The following is a 16,931-nucleotide window of genomic DNA, read 5'->3' as shown; positions in this document are numbered from 1 at the left end:
TCATTTTTCAGAGTAGGTTCCCCAAAGATGTTTAAGTAATCAGCCTATGCACAGCGTCCCAAACCAGTCACCAGCCTGGGGGTCTGAGGGCCGGTGCTTCTCAGAATTCAGTGGCACGAAGATCTCCTGCAAGCTACTGAACCCCTGAGACCTTTGAGCTTCGGATTTAGCAGGTCTGATTCTGGGCTAGGGCCTGAGAAGCTGCTTTGCTAACTGGCTCCCATGGGATGTTGATGCCATGGGGTCTGCAGAACCCAAGTCCCTACCCAGGGCCCCCCTTACTGCACACTCTCCACAATCCCCCTTTCCACCTCGGGGGCACCCCAGGCACATGTGCCCCCACTCCCAGGCCAGCCAGCAGAGGGAACTTGCCTTAAATTTATTGAGGAGCAGCTTCAGGACCTGTGGAGTAGTCATGGTGCTGTTGATGCGGACGTTGGTGACAGAGCCATAGGCTGGCGTGAACACGGATGTCTGTCAATAGAGGGGTCCCACTCAGGGTGGCAGTATGGACAAGACCTAGGGACTAAAACCCAGGTGTCCCAGCCCCGTAACCTGGGGTAAAGGGCACAGTGACAGTGGCACTCACCCCGTGCACCCTGACAGCCTGCCCAACAGTGAGCTTTGATGTCAGTAAGGCAGCCCTGGGCTTTTCCTAACTCAGGAACTCCCAGTGGGAGGCTGGTGGTCCGAGCTTGGGCGGGGAGGGGGGGGCAGGAGGTGAAGGGGAGGAGTCGAACCAGATAAGGAAGGAGGCCCTCTCTCCACACAGAATACACAAAAGGCCCCTTCCACTATGACTTCAACACAAGGTCTCAGACCACTCTCCCATGATGCACTTACTCCTGAGGCTGGATTTAGACCAGGCACTGGGAAGGAAAGAGCAACAGCTGGCTTTGGGTGAGGCAGGTAGTGCATGGACACCCCCTGATTTGAGTCCTTCAGCTCTGTTTCAGGGGTAGCCCTTAGCTCACAGAAAATGAGACCACACAGCAGCCGAGATGCACATAGGAAGAGGGTAATGTGTGGATTTTCCAAGGAGGGGGGACAGCTCTGATGTTTGTGAGGTCATCTCACGCACCACCCTAAGGGGGCTTCTGATCTGGGGTCGCTCATCCCCCACAGAGCCTGAAGCCCACCCATGACCCAAAGACAGAATGGCAAACACTTGGCTTCCCACATGTCTGTAGCTTTGACGTAACAGCTGCCCAAGAAGCCTTATTCCCTTGGGGCTACCCCTGGCCCCCCCGTCCCTCATCCTCTCTACCTTGTGGTTGTAGAAATGGCCATTGATGGAGAAGCGGTGGCGTCTGATTCGCCTTTGGTCACTGGGTGTCCTCACATTGCCACGGCGACGCACCCCAACATCGCTGCGTGTGCGCATCAGCTGTGGGGTGTCTTCCTGCAGGGGCTTCAGGCCCCTGGAATCTAAGAAGAAAGGGGAAGATGAGCTCTGTCTACCTGAACTGGGAATGTGGCAGTTTGCACGCAGTACCCTCTTTATGGCCAATGCTACAGTACCCGCCATAAAAACAGTATTTCCTGCTGGGAGAAAACATGTGGTATAGTTTACTGAGAAGCAACACGGAGCAGAGACTTCGGAGCCAGATTCCCAGGGCCCAATCCCAGCTCCACCATCGCCATGTTTCACTAACCCTTCTAATGTCTCAGTTCTCTCATCTATAAAATGGGCATAATTTAAAATAGGCATAATAACAGCACCCCCAGAGGGAACTGTTGTGAAGGTTTACTGAATTAATTCACGCAAAGCATTTAGAATAGCGCTTGGCACAGGATAAGCATGACATAAGATTTGCAAAATACTGCAGACTGACAGCAAAATTACAAATGCACATTGCCTCAGGCCCAGAAATTCCACTTGAAAGAATCCTATGGACACTGACAAATGTGTGAAATGACACGTGTCCAGAGCCACTAACAGCAACCTGGTTTGTCACAGCAAAAGGCTGAAATGACTCCAACGTCCATCAGTAAGGAGCGAGTCAACTAACAGAAACGGAGATGTGCAAAATGCTACCGCTTGTGCAGAAAGGGGAGGAGAAGAAACGACCTCCAACCATAAAGGTATGTTCTCTGTATTTGCTTGTATCTGTATAGAGTATCTTGGAAAGAATTCCTTCAAGCTTTTTCTAGGGAGGGAACCACTATGGTGGGTAGAGGAAAAGCGAGAACTTTCTATTGTTTCTTTGAATACCCTTTGAATCTTGAACCATTGAATATTATGTATTCAATTTACAACATCTATATCACATCAGGCTTCACATAGGTGAGCCCAAAGCAGGAGCTCTTCCCACCACACATGTACCTGTGGGGCTCGATGTCTGTTCACTCTCGGGCGGGGCATCCACTTCTGAGATCTGAATGTTGGGCATGGTAAGGGGCTTCAGGATGGTGCTGGGGAGACAGAAAACCACAGGGAGGCTGCTCAGCTCCTGCAGGGGAACACTCCCCCTCCTGTAAGCGGAGCACTTTACCTGTGCCGGGCTGTGCCAGGATGGGGACCAGCTCACACCCATGTGGGCGGCCTGTACAGACTGTCGCATGAGGCTGGCCCCGCTCCATGGCTGAGCACTGGATGTGGAGGGGGTATTTTGGAGGAGAAGAGGCTCAGTCCCAGCCTCTGCAGCAACGCAAGCACCCAATTCATCAAGCCCAGGATGGAGAACGCCACAGAACAAAATCCGTGTGTTGTCTGCACTGAGTTTCTAAGCACGTACAGGTTCTACAGCTTATTTGGAAAAACCCTAATAATGGGCATTTGTTTCTCTAGGCAAGATTCCAGTTCAGATCCTTTTCTGTTGGAGGAGTAATTCAGGGATTACTTCTGGCATCTAAAAGGAATGGAAGTAATAGGTTGGCTGCCACGAGGGTCAGGGCAGCATGGGAAGGGCCACTGATGGGGTTCTTGGGGTTGCCCGATGGGATGCTCAGCCAAGCTGGACCATAAGCAGGCAGTCTGAGTGGAGTCCTAGAATAATTGGCAAATGACACCCTTATAAGCCAGAATGGATAATGCTAGTAGCTCCTCCAAAATCAACAGAAGATCTGACCAGAAAGGAGAATCGTATTTCACCAATTAGGACCATCCCATAAGGAGAAGACTGTGGGCTCCCTCAGACCCAATAGAGATGGGACTTATGGTCCAGACATGACAGTTTTAAGGAAAGACAATGAAAACTGAAAATCTGAAGGAACTTCCCATTGTAGTATAAATCTGGACTTCTGACCCCAGAAGGGAACTGGACAGAGCTGCTTAAGGAATGGTGAACATTTGGCGCTCACAGCGACCACCGCCCCCTCCCCTCACCGAAGCAGAACGTGGTCTCAGCATACTTCTCAACATAGTGGTCCGGGTATTCACTTTATTAGAAAAAGCGTCAGAAATAACATCATTTACCCTTCTTGACAAAGTACTGGCAGGCTTCAAGAACCAACCAAGAATAGCTTGAAGTTGCAGGGGAGGGAGAAGAAACAGCGTGCAGAGTAAAGGACCCTTTAGCAGGCTCAGCCCAAAATCACACAGTTGAATGGAATTCTAAAAAATCCTTTCACATAGGGGACGCAAGGGAGCACAGTCCAAGCACGGGATATTGCCTGTGGAAAGGGTTTGGCCCACAGGAAATCCAATATAGTGAAAGGGCTGAAATCAAAGCAGAGTATGAACCTAGCAAAGTACATGAAGCCAGAGAACCTTCTTGACCAGGCATCCCAGCGTCTGATAGGTCAGGCAATGACCACCCTCCTAAAATTCCCTGGGAAAGAGAGCAGATGAGCTCTAGGGTTTGGCCACAGCATAGGTTTCTCTCAACTACAGAGGAAGATTGATTTGTCTGTGGAGAATAACAGAATGTTCAGTGTGTCCAGCAGGGAGGGCTTGGTTCTGGTTTAAAACAGAAAACCCAGCACTGTGGTTTTGGCTGAGAGGTCAGGACATCCCACCCACAATCTGGCCTCAGGGCAGCACCAGCAAGATTCAGGATGAACCAGCTGGTCACTGGATACCAAGAACTGAAGTCCGTGAAAGCAGTCCCAGGAAAGAGGTCAGGCCTCACTAGCTGCACTTGGCTACTTATGTGGCAGCAGAGGGGGGGGACGAACAGGCTAGGTCTTCACAGACCTTGCAGTGGGAAGGGAGCCTCCCAGACTGCGGACTGTCACACTGCCACCAAGCTCCAAGTGTGGCCTGAGGGAAGCAGCCCCCTGGCTGACCCCATTTGAGTGGTTTGGACCTTTTCTTCTTCCAGATTCCTTTTCTTCTTCCAAATTTCCCCAGGATATGGAGGGCTTTAGGGGCGCCTGGGTGGCTCAGTGGTTGAGCATCTGGCATGATCCTGGGGTCCTGGGATTGAGTCCCAAATCGGGCTCCCCACAGGGAGCCTGCTTCTCCCTCTGCCTGTGTCTCTGCCTCTCTCTGTGTGTCTATCATGAATAAATAAATAAAACCTTAAAAAAAAAAAAACTCCCACTAGAAATATTCAGACGAGGCCTGATTGGCCACTAGTGATACCCCTGAGAGACTTGGGAATTTTCCATGAGGGAGGACACGCTGCAGCCAGGTCTTGGCGCTTCTCCCCTCTGACTCTCCCCACCATGATTGCAGTGACAGGGCATGGTGGCCCAATCACACCCGCATCTGCTCCCTCCTCCTTCTCCTAAGCCCAGAACAGGTGCACAGCGCAGGTGGGGAGAATGGGAGCTCGAGTCAAGGCTTGCTGGAAGGAAGTGGCATATACCTGCTCGGGGTCATTTAAGAACAGGACCCCCAAACACTCCCGGTCACCCCCAGTCCCGTCTCTCCTCACTCACCCATGAGCCCCCAAGTTACAGCCAGAGTGCCAGGAGGAAGAGGATGGTGGGGGGCGAATGCGCTCATTGTCATCCTGCATCTGTAGACGGATGGGCCGGCGCAGCCCCCAGGAGATGTTCAGCAGCCCCTCCACGATGAACTCATCTTCCTCCTGCCCACAAAGCAGTCAGCATGGTGAGCCAGCCCAGAAGACCCTGCAGAAGCCAGCACTGCGCTGGGGGACAACTGACAACTCCTGTGACATATCCTGGCTGGGCGCACCCTAGTTATACACACAGCCCAGCTCCCAGACACACCCCATTGCCAACTACCCCAACTGCCCTGAAGACAACCTCACAGGTCAACACAGAAGTTGCTTTGAAAACCAAATACATGTGTGTAAATTATAAAAATAGGGCTTTTTGGTTTTCTACTTTAAAGGAAGAAAAATACATCTCTTAGAGGAAGGGAGACTAGCCTTGCTAACAGAAACCAGAGTTAAATGCTTGAATTAGCTACCTTCCCCTCCCCTACCACAGAAAGTGGTATGTCTTAAGCTATAACATATGTTTAGCAATCTGACCTGCTGGCTGAAGGAGATTTCAAGTAACATTTCCCCAAGTTTATCCTACAGAATACTAGCTCCTCGAGCAGATCAACTGTTACCTTAAAAAGGGTATCAAGTTGATCATGAATTGGGAGATGATATGTTAATCAGACTTCTTACCACCACAACTTTCCAGAGCCTTTAATTAGCTAATGTGCTACATTATGGCTCTCCAAGAGGTGAATAAATCCTCCAAGAATTCCAAATTTATACTCAAGGGTTGTTGATTGCTAGCAAGTTAAATGTCAGACCCTTCTAAGGGTATCTGCATGTCTTATCTCAAAGAAATGAGTCTCATTTATTATAATGAGTCTCTATTTAATCCTAGAGCATTCTGAAAATTTATTCTATAGGACACACGGCAGAAAAGCTGTTCAAGGACCAAAATCTTTCGAATGGCCCAGCCACTCATTAGGAGAAGCTTTAAGGACAATGCCTAAAAGGGTCAGGCCTTCTTTCTCAAGTCTCAGAAAAACCCACAGACGTTAGACCTGGGCCACAGCCACGTCTTCAGGACAGCCGTATGGATCAAGATGACACCTGCCCAATGAACAATGGACTGGGATCCCAGGATTATTCCCAGCAAGGAAGGGGAGAACAAAAGAAGGCAGGAGAGGAGTAGAAGAACTTTCAGGCATGTGGGGATTTTAGGGGGAAAGGCTTTATTTAAGAACAGGTTTTATATATATATATATGGTCTTCTAGGCTGGTTAAGCCTAGCATCACTACTTTTACATCACATAATTTTAGGACAGAATTTGCCCCAAAGTAGGACTTTGTCTACATGGACTGGTTTGAGGGACACAGAGAAAGCCACTGCGTCTCACATACTCTCCCCAACCAGCCTGCCTGAGTAGCTGAAATTCTACCATCTGATATCTGTTTCTATGGATTAAATCACCATGGCTTGATAATGTGAAAATGTGTTTGGAAGGGTATTACACATATCTTATCAGTCTAGAACACTTGAGTATAAATTACCCTACCTGGCTCCTACGTAACTCACCATCTAGCTGATAACAGGCTTTATAGAAATGGATATGGGATGAGTAAGTTAGACTCGGGATGGGGGCTGGGGAAAACTGCATGGAGAGTAAAGAGCATCCCAAGAAGGGACCCTCGGAAGACCACTGCTTTGGGGAGGGGCCAAGTGTTTCCACACAGAGCTGACACGACTTGCCCAGTTGCTGCAGCTATCAGACGTGGGCCCAGATGTGTAAACACAGAGGCCTGGGTAAGATTCCTGAATTGCCCAAGAAGAATCCTGTTTGAGAGCCACGGGAGGGGAGGACCCCCTCTGAAGCAGATGCTAGCCCAGCCTCACATCCCCAGGAATGTCTCTGGAACAGAAAAGCTCAACCTCTTTAGAATAAAATGAGCCTAGGATCTCCTTCCAAAGAACTCCAGGGACTCCCGCTAACACCTTAAATGAGGGGCTACTCAGGGGACAGGACAAGCAGGAACCCCTAGACCCTGGAGACATGGACACAGACTGCGCCAGCCTACAGGCCTTCCCCAGGGACTCCTTACCTCACGGTGTCGGAGTTGCAAATTCTGGCCTTCATAGTACAAATTGTAGGTCTTCAGGTGCAGGAGAAGTTCGTTCCTAAGGGGAAAAATGCAACAGGTGTAACATTCTCAGCTGAAGCCACTTGTAATGCAGCTGTTCTCTCTTTTCTCACCTTTAACCTGACCTCTCACCCAGCCCGGGTGTCTGCCCACACGTATGTATACACACACGTACACACACACAGCCTCATCTTTCCCCAGGATCCAGGTCAAGAATAGACCCCACCTAGAACAGACTGAGTGTAGGGAACACCTCCAGCAAAGCAAGGCAGGCCGCGCCAGCCGACAAAGGCTGGCAGCTCTGACAACACTCTCCAAACTCAAGCCACATACACAGTCCTCAATAAGGCACAGCTTCCTAGAGGCAAACACACTATTAAGTCCACAGACAAGGTTTCTCTGGCCTCGACACTCTTTTCTCTGTCACGGGTGCTGTGAGTCAGATCAGGACAATTGCAGGCTTTCATGAGACTCCTAGGCTTTTCAGAAATTTAAAAGGGACAGGTCTGTCTGGACCTATTGACTTATGCTTCATAGACATGACCTTATGGCATGTTAAAAAACTTACAAACTCAGGCACCTGCGTGGCTCAGTGGTTGAGTGTCTGCCTTTGGCTCAGGTCATGATCTTGGGGTCCTGGGATCAAGCCCCCCATCGGGCTCCCTACAGGGAGCCAACTTCTTCCTCTATGTCTCTGCCTCTCTCTGTGTGTCTCTCATGAATAAGTAAATAAAATCCTAAAAAAGAAAAAAACTTACAAACTTCCATCGACAGTGGAGCAAATGAATAAAGGGAGCTGTAGCCACACAGTGGAATATTACACAGCAACAAGAATATGAATGAGTGGCACACAACATGTATGATACTCACAGACATTATGTTGAGTAAAAGAAGCCTGAGACCAAAGGTCATGTATTATATGATGTCTTTTATCTCAAGTTAAAATGGGTGCTCGAATTCAGGATAGCAGCTCACCTTGGGAACAGTACCACAAGGGAATATGAGGGGATTCTGGGCCCTGGCAATATGTTGTTCTACGACTTTTTATCTCTTTATTCTAGTCTAAGTGCTCTTTCAGTTTACTTAAAAAAAAATTGGGGGGGGGGGGCGGTTATGCCTGGCTGGTTCAGTGGGAGGGGCATGTGACTCTTGATCTCAGGGTGATGAGTTCAAGCTCCACGTTGGGTGCTTAAATAAATAAACCTTAGAGGCACCTAGGTGGCTCAATCAGTTAAGTATCTGTCTTTGGCTCAGATGTCATGATCTCAGGGTCCTGGGATCGAGCCCCCTATTGGGCTCTCTGCTCCGTGGGAAGCCTGCTTCTCCCTCTTCCTCTGCCTGCCACTCCCCCTGCTTATTCTCTCTCTCTCTTTCTCTTTCTCTGCCAAATAAGTAAATAAATCTTTAAAATAAATAAATAAATTTTAAAAAATTTCTTAATTTGCAAATGTCCCTCTGAAGCCTTGTATCAGGTCTCCTTAGCTGTTAAATCCCCTGGTTGCCAGGTGAGGTCTTGGAAACACACCTCTACTGAACAAGAGGGAGAAAGGACTTCCCACCTTTGTGATCAGGAGAAGCCCTCATCAAACCTAAGAAAAAACTGCTCAAGTTTTATCTGAAAGTGCATGCTAGCGCAAGAGAGCCAGGAAATGAGGGCCTTGAAGAGGTCGCCGTGTGCTTTTGCCTATGTTCAGGCAAGAGGCCACAAAGCTTGGTTTCTCTGAATCCAGCCACTCAATGCAGCAATTTGGGGCCACACAAGAGGTCAACGCGGGCTTGAAATTCCAAGAAGCTCCTGACAAGTTAAACCTAGAAGAATCAGAGTAATTCAATGCAAGCCTAAATGAATTAGTGAAAAATGTGACTCCAAATAACCTAACACAAAAGCTGTTTGGTACTTTTGAACACACAGATCTAAAATTACTGGCCAGTGGAGGTCCCCGGGGCAATCTCTCAATGAAGAGATAGGAACGATCCATAGTTCACACAACTGTGTGTCTGTATATGGCCAAATATGTGTAAAGGAATTAAAACAATTTGGTCTCAGATAAGTTAAACATTCAGTTCAGATAGAGAGCAGTCAGTATGAACAAATCTCTCTTCTGGACATAAAAATATGTCCTCAAACTTATAATTTGAAAACATCCATTTTGGCTCACATTAGCAAAAAATATGAGCTCAAGAGATTTTAGTGCATATAAAGCAATGAAACTGTCTCCTATTAAGGGGCACCTGTGCTCATTTTAGTCAGGACCCCAGCAGCACAGGGACACAAGTCAGCTGGGACTCCCTCAGGGGACACCAATAGACAGCACAGTGGGCAGCCGCCATTACTTCCTCTTCCTGGAAGTCCTCTAGGACACCATCTCTCTTGAGCCCCCAAAAGTGCTGTGTCTTGAAGGTCCCCTTTATTTGCTGTCCATGGCCAGTCTCTGGGGTCGTGTTTTTATCTACAACACCAACCCTCCTATGCTTTCACTGGTTCACACTCAGCTGCTTCACTACTTCCCACACACAGAAGTCCCTGTCAGCCAGGTACAGAAGAAGCTCCTCTGCCAGGGGCTTCCATCCACGTGGGACTGGCCACTGAGGACATAAGATTAAAGTAAAAAATCTTACTTGGAGATATATTTATCTTGTCCACATGGGACTAGGGAGGTTTGGTGACTATAGTCCATTCTTCTGTTCTCTTTTCATCAGAAGGGGAGACCTATATTTGAAAAAAGACAAAGGTCAAAGTCAAGTTGGGTCCTAAGGAACTCAGCAGAACTTGGGCCGGGGAGGGGACACATGACTCTCTGTTGCCACCCCAGATCCGCAGCTTGGGCTGACCCAGGGTTGGTGAGACATCACACTGCTGGCTGCTGTCTCTGCTTACCACAGCCTCTGGGGGAAAAAACACCCAAAAGAGAGATGACAACCCTTGGACAGCCCCAGAACAAATGCTCCAGTCACAAAGAATATTGACACCCAAGGTGGTCCCAAAGGTGACCTGAAGAGATCTTCCCTGAAGAGATCTTCACAACACAGAATAGAGATTTGTCTGACTGGGAAGGTTCAAATTTGACTATAGTACACTAAAGATTGGTCAACCACCTAAAAATGCCCAAATAGAGCTGGGCTCAATAAATCAAGCATATACATCTATAATCGCCATTAAAATATAATCATGTTAAAAAGGCAATTAATTACCTGGGAAAATGATAATACATTATGAAAACCATGAGTTCAATTTTGTTTAAAATATATGTAAGCAAAAATATATATGTGTAAGTATAAAATATGCATATACATACATTTATATGAATGGATATATATATTCAGATATTCAAATATATATGTCAGGGTTTCTTAACCTCAGCACTACTGACATTTGGGAGTAAATCATTCTTTGCTGTGGGGGCTGTCCTGTGCATTGGAGGATATTTAGCAGCACCCTGGCCTCTACCCACTAGATGCCAGCAGCACCACCCAGCCATGACAATCAAAAATGTCTTTGGATATTACCTAGCATCCCCTATGGGCTAAACGGCCCCCAGTTAAGAACCTCGGGCATATGTATATCTGTATATGAATGAATGAAGGATAGGCTTTCTTTGGGTAATAGCATTACCCAAAAGTTTTTTTCCAACATTTTATTATGAGAATTTTCAAATGTAAAGATGAAGAATAACACAATGAACAGCCATGTGTGTATGGCTATTCTACCCTTAACGCTTACTATCCTTCTTTATCACACATCTGTCCAGCTCTACACTCCTTTATCTAGTCAACAATCCACCTTTTTTTTTAAAGATTTTATTTATTTATTCATGAGAGACAGAGAGAGAGAGAGAGAGAGAGAGGCAGAGACACAGGCTCTGCCTCACACAGAGAGAGGGAGAAGCAGGCTCCATGCAGGGAGCCTGATGTGGGACTCGATCCTGGGTCTCCAGGATCACAGCCTGGGCTGAAGGTGGCGCTAAACTGCTGAGCCACCGGGGCTGCCCCAATCCACCTTATTTTTTATGCATTTCAAAATAAATTACACAGAAAAGTTTCATAATTTAAGAAGATTGAAACCATATCAAGTGTCTTCTCTGACCACAATGGTATGAAACTAGAAATCAACAGTTGGAGGAAAACTGGAAAATCTATGAATATGTGGAAATTGAACAACACACTCCTAAACAACCAATGGTTCAAAAAGAAAATAAAAATTAAAGCAAAAAATATCCGGAAACAAAAATGGAAATACACCAAAAGTTATAAGATACAACAAGAGCAGTTCTAAGAGGGAACTTTTATAGCAATAAATACCCACATTAAGAAAAAAGAAAGATCCCGAATAAACAACTTCAAGGAACTAGAAAAAGAATAAATTAAGCCCAAAATTAGAAGAAGGAAGGAAGTAACAAAGATCAGAGCATAAATAAATGAGGGACCAGGAAAACAATAGAGAGGATAAATGAAACTAAGCTGTTTTTTTTTAAGATTTTATTTATTTATTCATGAGAGAGAGAGAGAGAGAGAGAGAGAGAGGCAGAGACAGAAGTAGAGGGAGAAGCAGGCTCCATGCAGGGAATCTGATGTGGGACTTGATCCCAGGACTCCAGGATCATGCCCTGAGCCGAAGGCAGGTGCTAAACCTCTGAGCCACCCAGGGATCCCCTAGCGGGTTTTTAGAAAAAATAAACAAAATTGACAAACCTTTAGCTAGATTAAGAGAAAACGCAAATGAACAAAATTAGACATGAAAAGGAGACATTGTAACTGACACCAGAGAAATAAAAAGGACCTTAAGAGACTACTATGAACAATTATATGCTAACAAATTGGATAACCTAGAAAAATAAGTTCCTAGAAACATATAACCTACCAAGACTGAGTCATCAAGAAAAATCTAATAGACCAATAATGAGTAAGGTTGAATTAGTAATCAAAAACCTCGCAGGTTTTGAAAAGCAAAGCAAAGCCCAGGACTAGACGGCTTCAATGGTGAATTCTACCAACCATTAAAGAAGAATCAATACCAGTCCTTCTCAAACACTTTCAAAAAACTGAAGAGGGGGAACATTCCCAAATTCATTTTATGAGGCCAGCGTTGTTCTGATATCCTTATAACCAGGTAAACATACTACCAGAAAAGAAAACCACGGGCCAATATACCTGATGAGTGTAAATGTAAAAATTCTCAACAAATCAAATTCAACAGTGCATGAAAAAGATCATACGACATGATCAAGTGGGATTTATCCCTGGGATACAAGGATAGTTCCACACATGCAAATCACAGATGATCACCTCAACAGATGCGGAAAAAGCGTTTGACAAAATTCAACATCCTTTCAACAAAAACTCAAACCAGTATGGAAGGAATGTACCTTATTCATAACACAGAGCCAGATATGACAAGCCCACAGCTAACATCATACTCAATGGTGAAAAACAAAACTTTTCTTCTGAAACCAGGAGCAAGACAAGGGTGCCCACTCTCACCGCTCCTACTCAACACAGTACTGAAAATCTTTGCCAGAGCAATCAGACAGTAAAAGTAAATAAAAGGCATTCAATTCAAAAAGGAAGAAGTAACATTGTCTCTGTTTGCAATAATATGATCTTATATATAGAAAATCCTAAAGACTTCATGGGGCATCTGGGTGGCTGTCAGTTAAGCATCGACTCTTAATTTTGACTCAGGTCATGATCTCAGGGTCATGAGATCAAGCCCTACATCAGGCTCCATGTTTAGTGGGGACTCTGCTTCTCTCCCTCTGTCTCTCCCCTGGCTTGTGCATACTCTCTCTTTCTTTCTCTCTCTCTCTCCCCCCACTCCCCCAACTAAATAAATAAATAAAATTTTAAAAAAATCCTAAGGACTCTACCAAAAAATTGTTAGGCTTAATCAAGGAATTCAGTAAAGGTGCAGCATACAAAATGAGCATGCAAAAATCAGTTGTGTTTCTATACACTAACAGCAAACTAACTGAAAAAGAGATAAAGACAACAATCCTATTTAAATAGCATCAAAAATAATAAAATAGGACTAATTTATTTTTTAAAGATTTTATTTATTTATTCATGAGACACACACACACACACACACAGAGAGAGAGAGAGAGAGAGGCAGAGACACAGGCAGAGGGAGAAGCAGGCTCCATGGAGGGAGCCCGACATGGGACTCGATCCCAGGTCTCCAGGATCAGGCCCTGGGCTGAAGGCGGCACTAAACTGCTGAGCCACCCAAGCCGCCCAAATACGATTAATTTAACCAAGTTTGTGATAGATCTGTACACTGGAAGTTAAATGACAGTGATGAGAGAAATTGAAAAAAATACAAATAAATGGAAATATATCCCATGTTCATGAATCAGAAAACCATTGTTAAAATGTCCATGCTACCCAACGTCATTTCTTGATCAACATAATCCCATAATCAAAATTCCAGTGGCATTTTTCACAGAAACAGAAAAAATAATCCTGAAATTTATATGGAACAACAAAAGAATTCAAATAGCCAAAGCAATCCTGAGAAAGAACAAAGCTGAAGGCATCACACTTCCTGATTACAAACTGTACTACAAAGCTATAGCAACCACAACAGTATGATGCTGGCACATAGACCAATGGAACAGAATTTAGAGCCCAGAAATAAACCCATGCACATATAATTAATATTTGACAAGAAAGCCAAGAATATTCAATGGGGGAAGAACAGTCTCTTCAATGAATGTTGGAAAAATTGGAAACTCACATGCAAAAGAATGACATTTGACTCTTACCTTACACCAATCACAAAAATTAACTTGAGGGGCACCTGGCTGGCTCAGCTGGTATAGCATGTGACTCTTGAGATCATGAGTTAAAGCCCCATGTTGGGTATGCAGCCTACCTTTTTAAAAATTAACTTGAATCAGACTTAAATGTAAAACCTGAAACTGTAAAACTCTGAAGAAGAAAACAGAACAAGATTTCCTTGGCATTGGTCTTGGCAACAATTTTTTGTATATGACACCCAAATCATGAGCAACAAAAGTAGAAATAAATAAATGGGACTACATAAAACTAAAAAGCTTCTGTACAGCAAAGGAAACAATCAGCAAAATGAAAAGGCAACCTACAGAATGGGAGAAAATATTCGCAAATAATATGTCTGATAATGGGTTAATATCCAAATTATATGTGGAACACATAGAACTCCATAGCAAAGGAAACCAAATAATCCAATTAATAAATGGGCAGGGGACCTAAGTAGACATCTTCCTAAAGAAGACATACAAATGATCAACAGGCACATGAAAATATGCTCAGTATCAGAATCATTAGAGAAATGCAAGTCAAATCCACAATGAGATATCATCATATTTTTGTTAGAATGGTTAACAATAAAAAGACATGAGATAACAAGTGTCAATAAGGATGTGGAAAGATTGGAACCCTTGTGCACTATTGGTGGGAATGTAAGATGGTGTTGCCACTGTGAACAACAGAATGGCAGCTCCTCAAAGAGTTAAAAATAGAAATACCATATGATCTAGCAATTCCACTTCTGGATATGTATCCAAAATAATTGAAAGTAGGATATTGAAGAGATATTTATACACCCATGTCCATAATAGCATTAATCACAACAGCCAAAATGTAGAAGCCACTGAAGTGTCCATCAACAGATGAATGGAGTAACAATGTATGGTAGACACATCCCATGGAATATTATGCAGCCTTAAAAAAGAAGGGAATTCTGACATGTGCTACAACATGGAAGAAGCTTGAGGACATTCTGCTAAGTGAAATCAGCTGGCAACAAAAGGACAAATACTGTATGATTCCACTAATAGGAAGTCTTCAAAGCATCATCATAGAAGCATAAAGTAGAAAGTTGGTTGCCAAGGCTGGGGCAGAGGGAGAATTAGTGTTCAACAAGTAGAGTTTTCATTTTGCAACCTTAAGAGTTCTGTGGATGGATGGGGGGTTGCTAGGACAACAATGCGAATATCTTTAATGCCACTGAACTGTGCACTTAAAAATGATGAAGTTGATACATATTTTATGTGTATTTCGCCATGATATAAAAGAAAATGGAAGAGGGAGGCAGAAAAGCCAGTGTGATGGTGATACAACATGAAAAGGACACAATCTGCTGTTGCTGGCTTTGAAGCTAGAGGAAGAAGGGCACAACCCAGGGAATGTGGTGGCCTCTAGAAGCTTAAAAGGACAAGCAAATGTATTTTTCCCTGGGTTTTTTAGAAAAGAACAAAGCCCTGCTGACACCTTGATTTTATTCCAGTGAGATCCCCATAGCTACTGACCTAAAGAACCCTAAGATAATAAATGTATGTGTTTTTTTTTTAAGATTCCATTTATTTATTCATGAGAGACACACAGAGAGAGGTGGGGGTGGGGGGCAGAGACAGAGGCAGAGGGAAAAGCAGACTCCATGCAGGGAGCCCCATGTGGGACTCAATCCAGGACTCCAAGATCATGCCCTGGCGCCAAACCGCTGAGCCACCCAGGGATCCCTGCAAAAAAAAAGGAGGAGGAGGAGGAGGAAAAAGGAAAGAGAATCAGACTGGTGAGAAAGTTGCTTTTTTTTTTTAAAATAACAATTATCCATAACTGATGAGTACCCATTTTTTTTAAAGTACCCTTTCTAAGACCAAAACAAAAGGGAGGCAAACCATAAGAGACTCTTAACTCTAGGAAACAAACTGAGGGTTGCAGATGGGGTAACTGGGTGATGGGTATTAAGGAGGGCACATGATATAAGGAGCACTGGGTGTTGTGTGCAACTGATGAATCACTAAACTCTACCCCTGAAACTAATAATACAGATTATGTTACTAAATTGAATTTAAATTTTAAAAAAGAAAGTACCCTTTCTATGTATCTTTAAATTTCCACATTTAACATTTATTGTGTGCCTAACGTGCCACGTTTGCATTTACTGATGGTGATTCAATAGCAAAATGACCAGGCACAGCCCTGCCCTCAAAATGTAATAAGAGATGGAGAGGAGATTGTTCTAGCAAGGAAAGCAGGTGCTATGACAGCACACAGAAGGACACCTAATCTGGACTTGGGGGCGGGTGGTCCCAGGGGCATGCTGGAGGAAGTGAGCTCTAGGCTGAGACCTCAGGGATGAGGTAGAGCTGGAAAAGTGCAGGGCAGAGTAGTCAAGCTGGAAGAAGCATGCACCCCAGAGCTGTGCAAGATGCGGCGGGCCCTTCTGGGACCTTGACCACGTCGAGGAGTTTGAGGTACCACGGGAGTGTGGTAGGCTGAATAAAGGTCCCAAAGATACTAGGGTCCTATGCCTGGAGTCTGTGAGTGTTACCTTATATGGTACAGGGCCCCCCTTGGGTGTGATTAAATTGAGGTCCTTGAAATGGGGAGGTGATCCTAGGTTACCTGGGCGGGCCCTAAATGTAATTACAAGTGTCCTTGTAAGAGAGGCAGAGGGAGTTTCTGGCACACTGACCCCAGCTGGGGGACGCGGGGCGGGGGGGTACCATGCTGGATGGGGATGCAGAGAGGGGCCATGAGCTAAGGAACGAGGCTCGCCTGGTCAGAAGGGCAAGCAAATGATTTTCCCCTCAAGGCCCTCCTGACACCTGGGTTTGGGCCCCAGGAAACCAACCGTCGTCAGACCTCTGGCCTCCAGAATGTGAGAATCAATTTGTTGTTTTAAACCACCCCGTCTAGCATCACTTTTACAGTGGCCACACGGAAACCAGAGGAGAGTGTGACCGCACTTGAACTTCGGACCGGTTGCCCCATCCTGCCTACTTTGAGAAAGGATTGTGGAAGAGAACAGAGGCAGGGGGAGGGTGCAGGGGGCCTGACCCAGGGAGGGGGCGATGGGGCAGAGTCACATGTCTGCAGGGTTTAAAGAGATGGAGGGAAAAGTTGTGATGCACCAATAAAAAGGTTTGGGAAAGGGCCTGCTGCCAGGTTCACTGTGGGGTTAGA

At 45.3% G+C, this 16,931-nt stretch overlaps 1 protein-coding gene across 3 annotated transcripts in view; it reads right to left on the bottom strand.

Annotated features, from left to right (window-relative positions):
• RASSF2 (Ras association domain family member 2) overlaps window positions 1–16,931 on the bottom strand; it is a 43,050-nt gene that overhangs the window by 8,516 nt on the left and 17,603 nt on the right. For all 3 annotated transcript variants that reach the window (XM_025469388.3, XM_025469389.3, XM_025469390.3), the window contains exons 3-8: window positions 9,603–9,693; window positions 6,945–7,020; window positions 4,828–4,979; window positions 2,327–2,415; window positions 1,268–1,428; window positions 373–474 (exon numbers count right to left, since the gene is read on the bottom strand). In XM_025469388.3, coding sequence (XP_025325173.1) covers window positions 373–474; window positions 1,268–1,428; window positions 2,327–2,415; window positions 4,828–4,979; window positions 6,945–7,020; window positions 9,603–9,661 — 639 coding nt within the window. In that variant the 5' untranslated portion in view covers window positions 9,662–9,693. The remainder of the gene's footprint in view (window positions 1–372; window positions 475–1,267; window positions 1,429–2,326; window positions 2,416–4,827; window positions 4,980–6,944; window positions 7,021–9,602; window positions 9,694–16,931) is intronic.

This window comes from Canis lupus, chromosome 24, assembly GCF_003254725.2.
Source record: "Canis lupus dingo isolate Sandy chromosome 24, ASM325472v2, whole genome shotgun sequence".
NCBI classification, from domain to species: domain Eukaryota; kingdom Metazoa; phylum Chordata; class Mammalia; order Carnivora; family Canidae; genus Canis; species Canis lupus.
The sequence above is the reverse complement of the archived record's forward strand: the minus strand, read 5'-3'. Positions and strand labels throughout refer to the sequence as shown.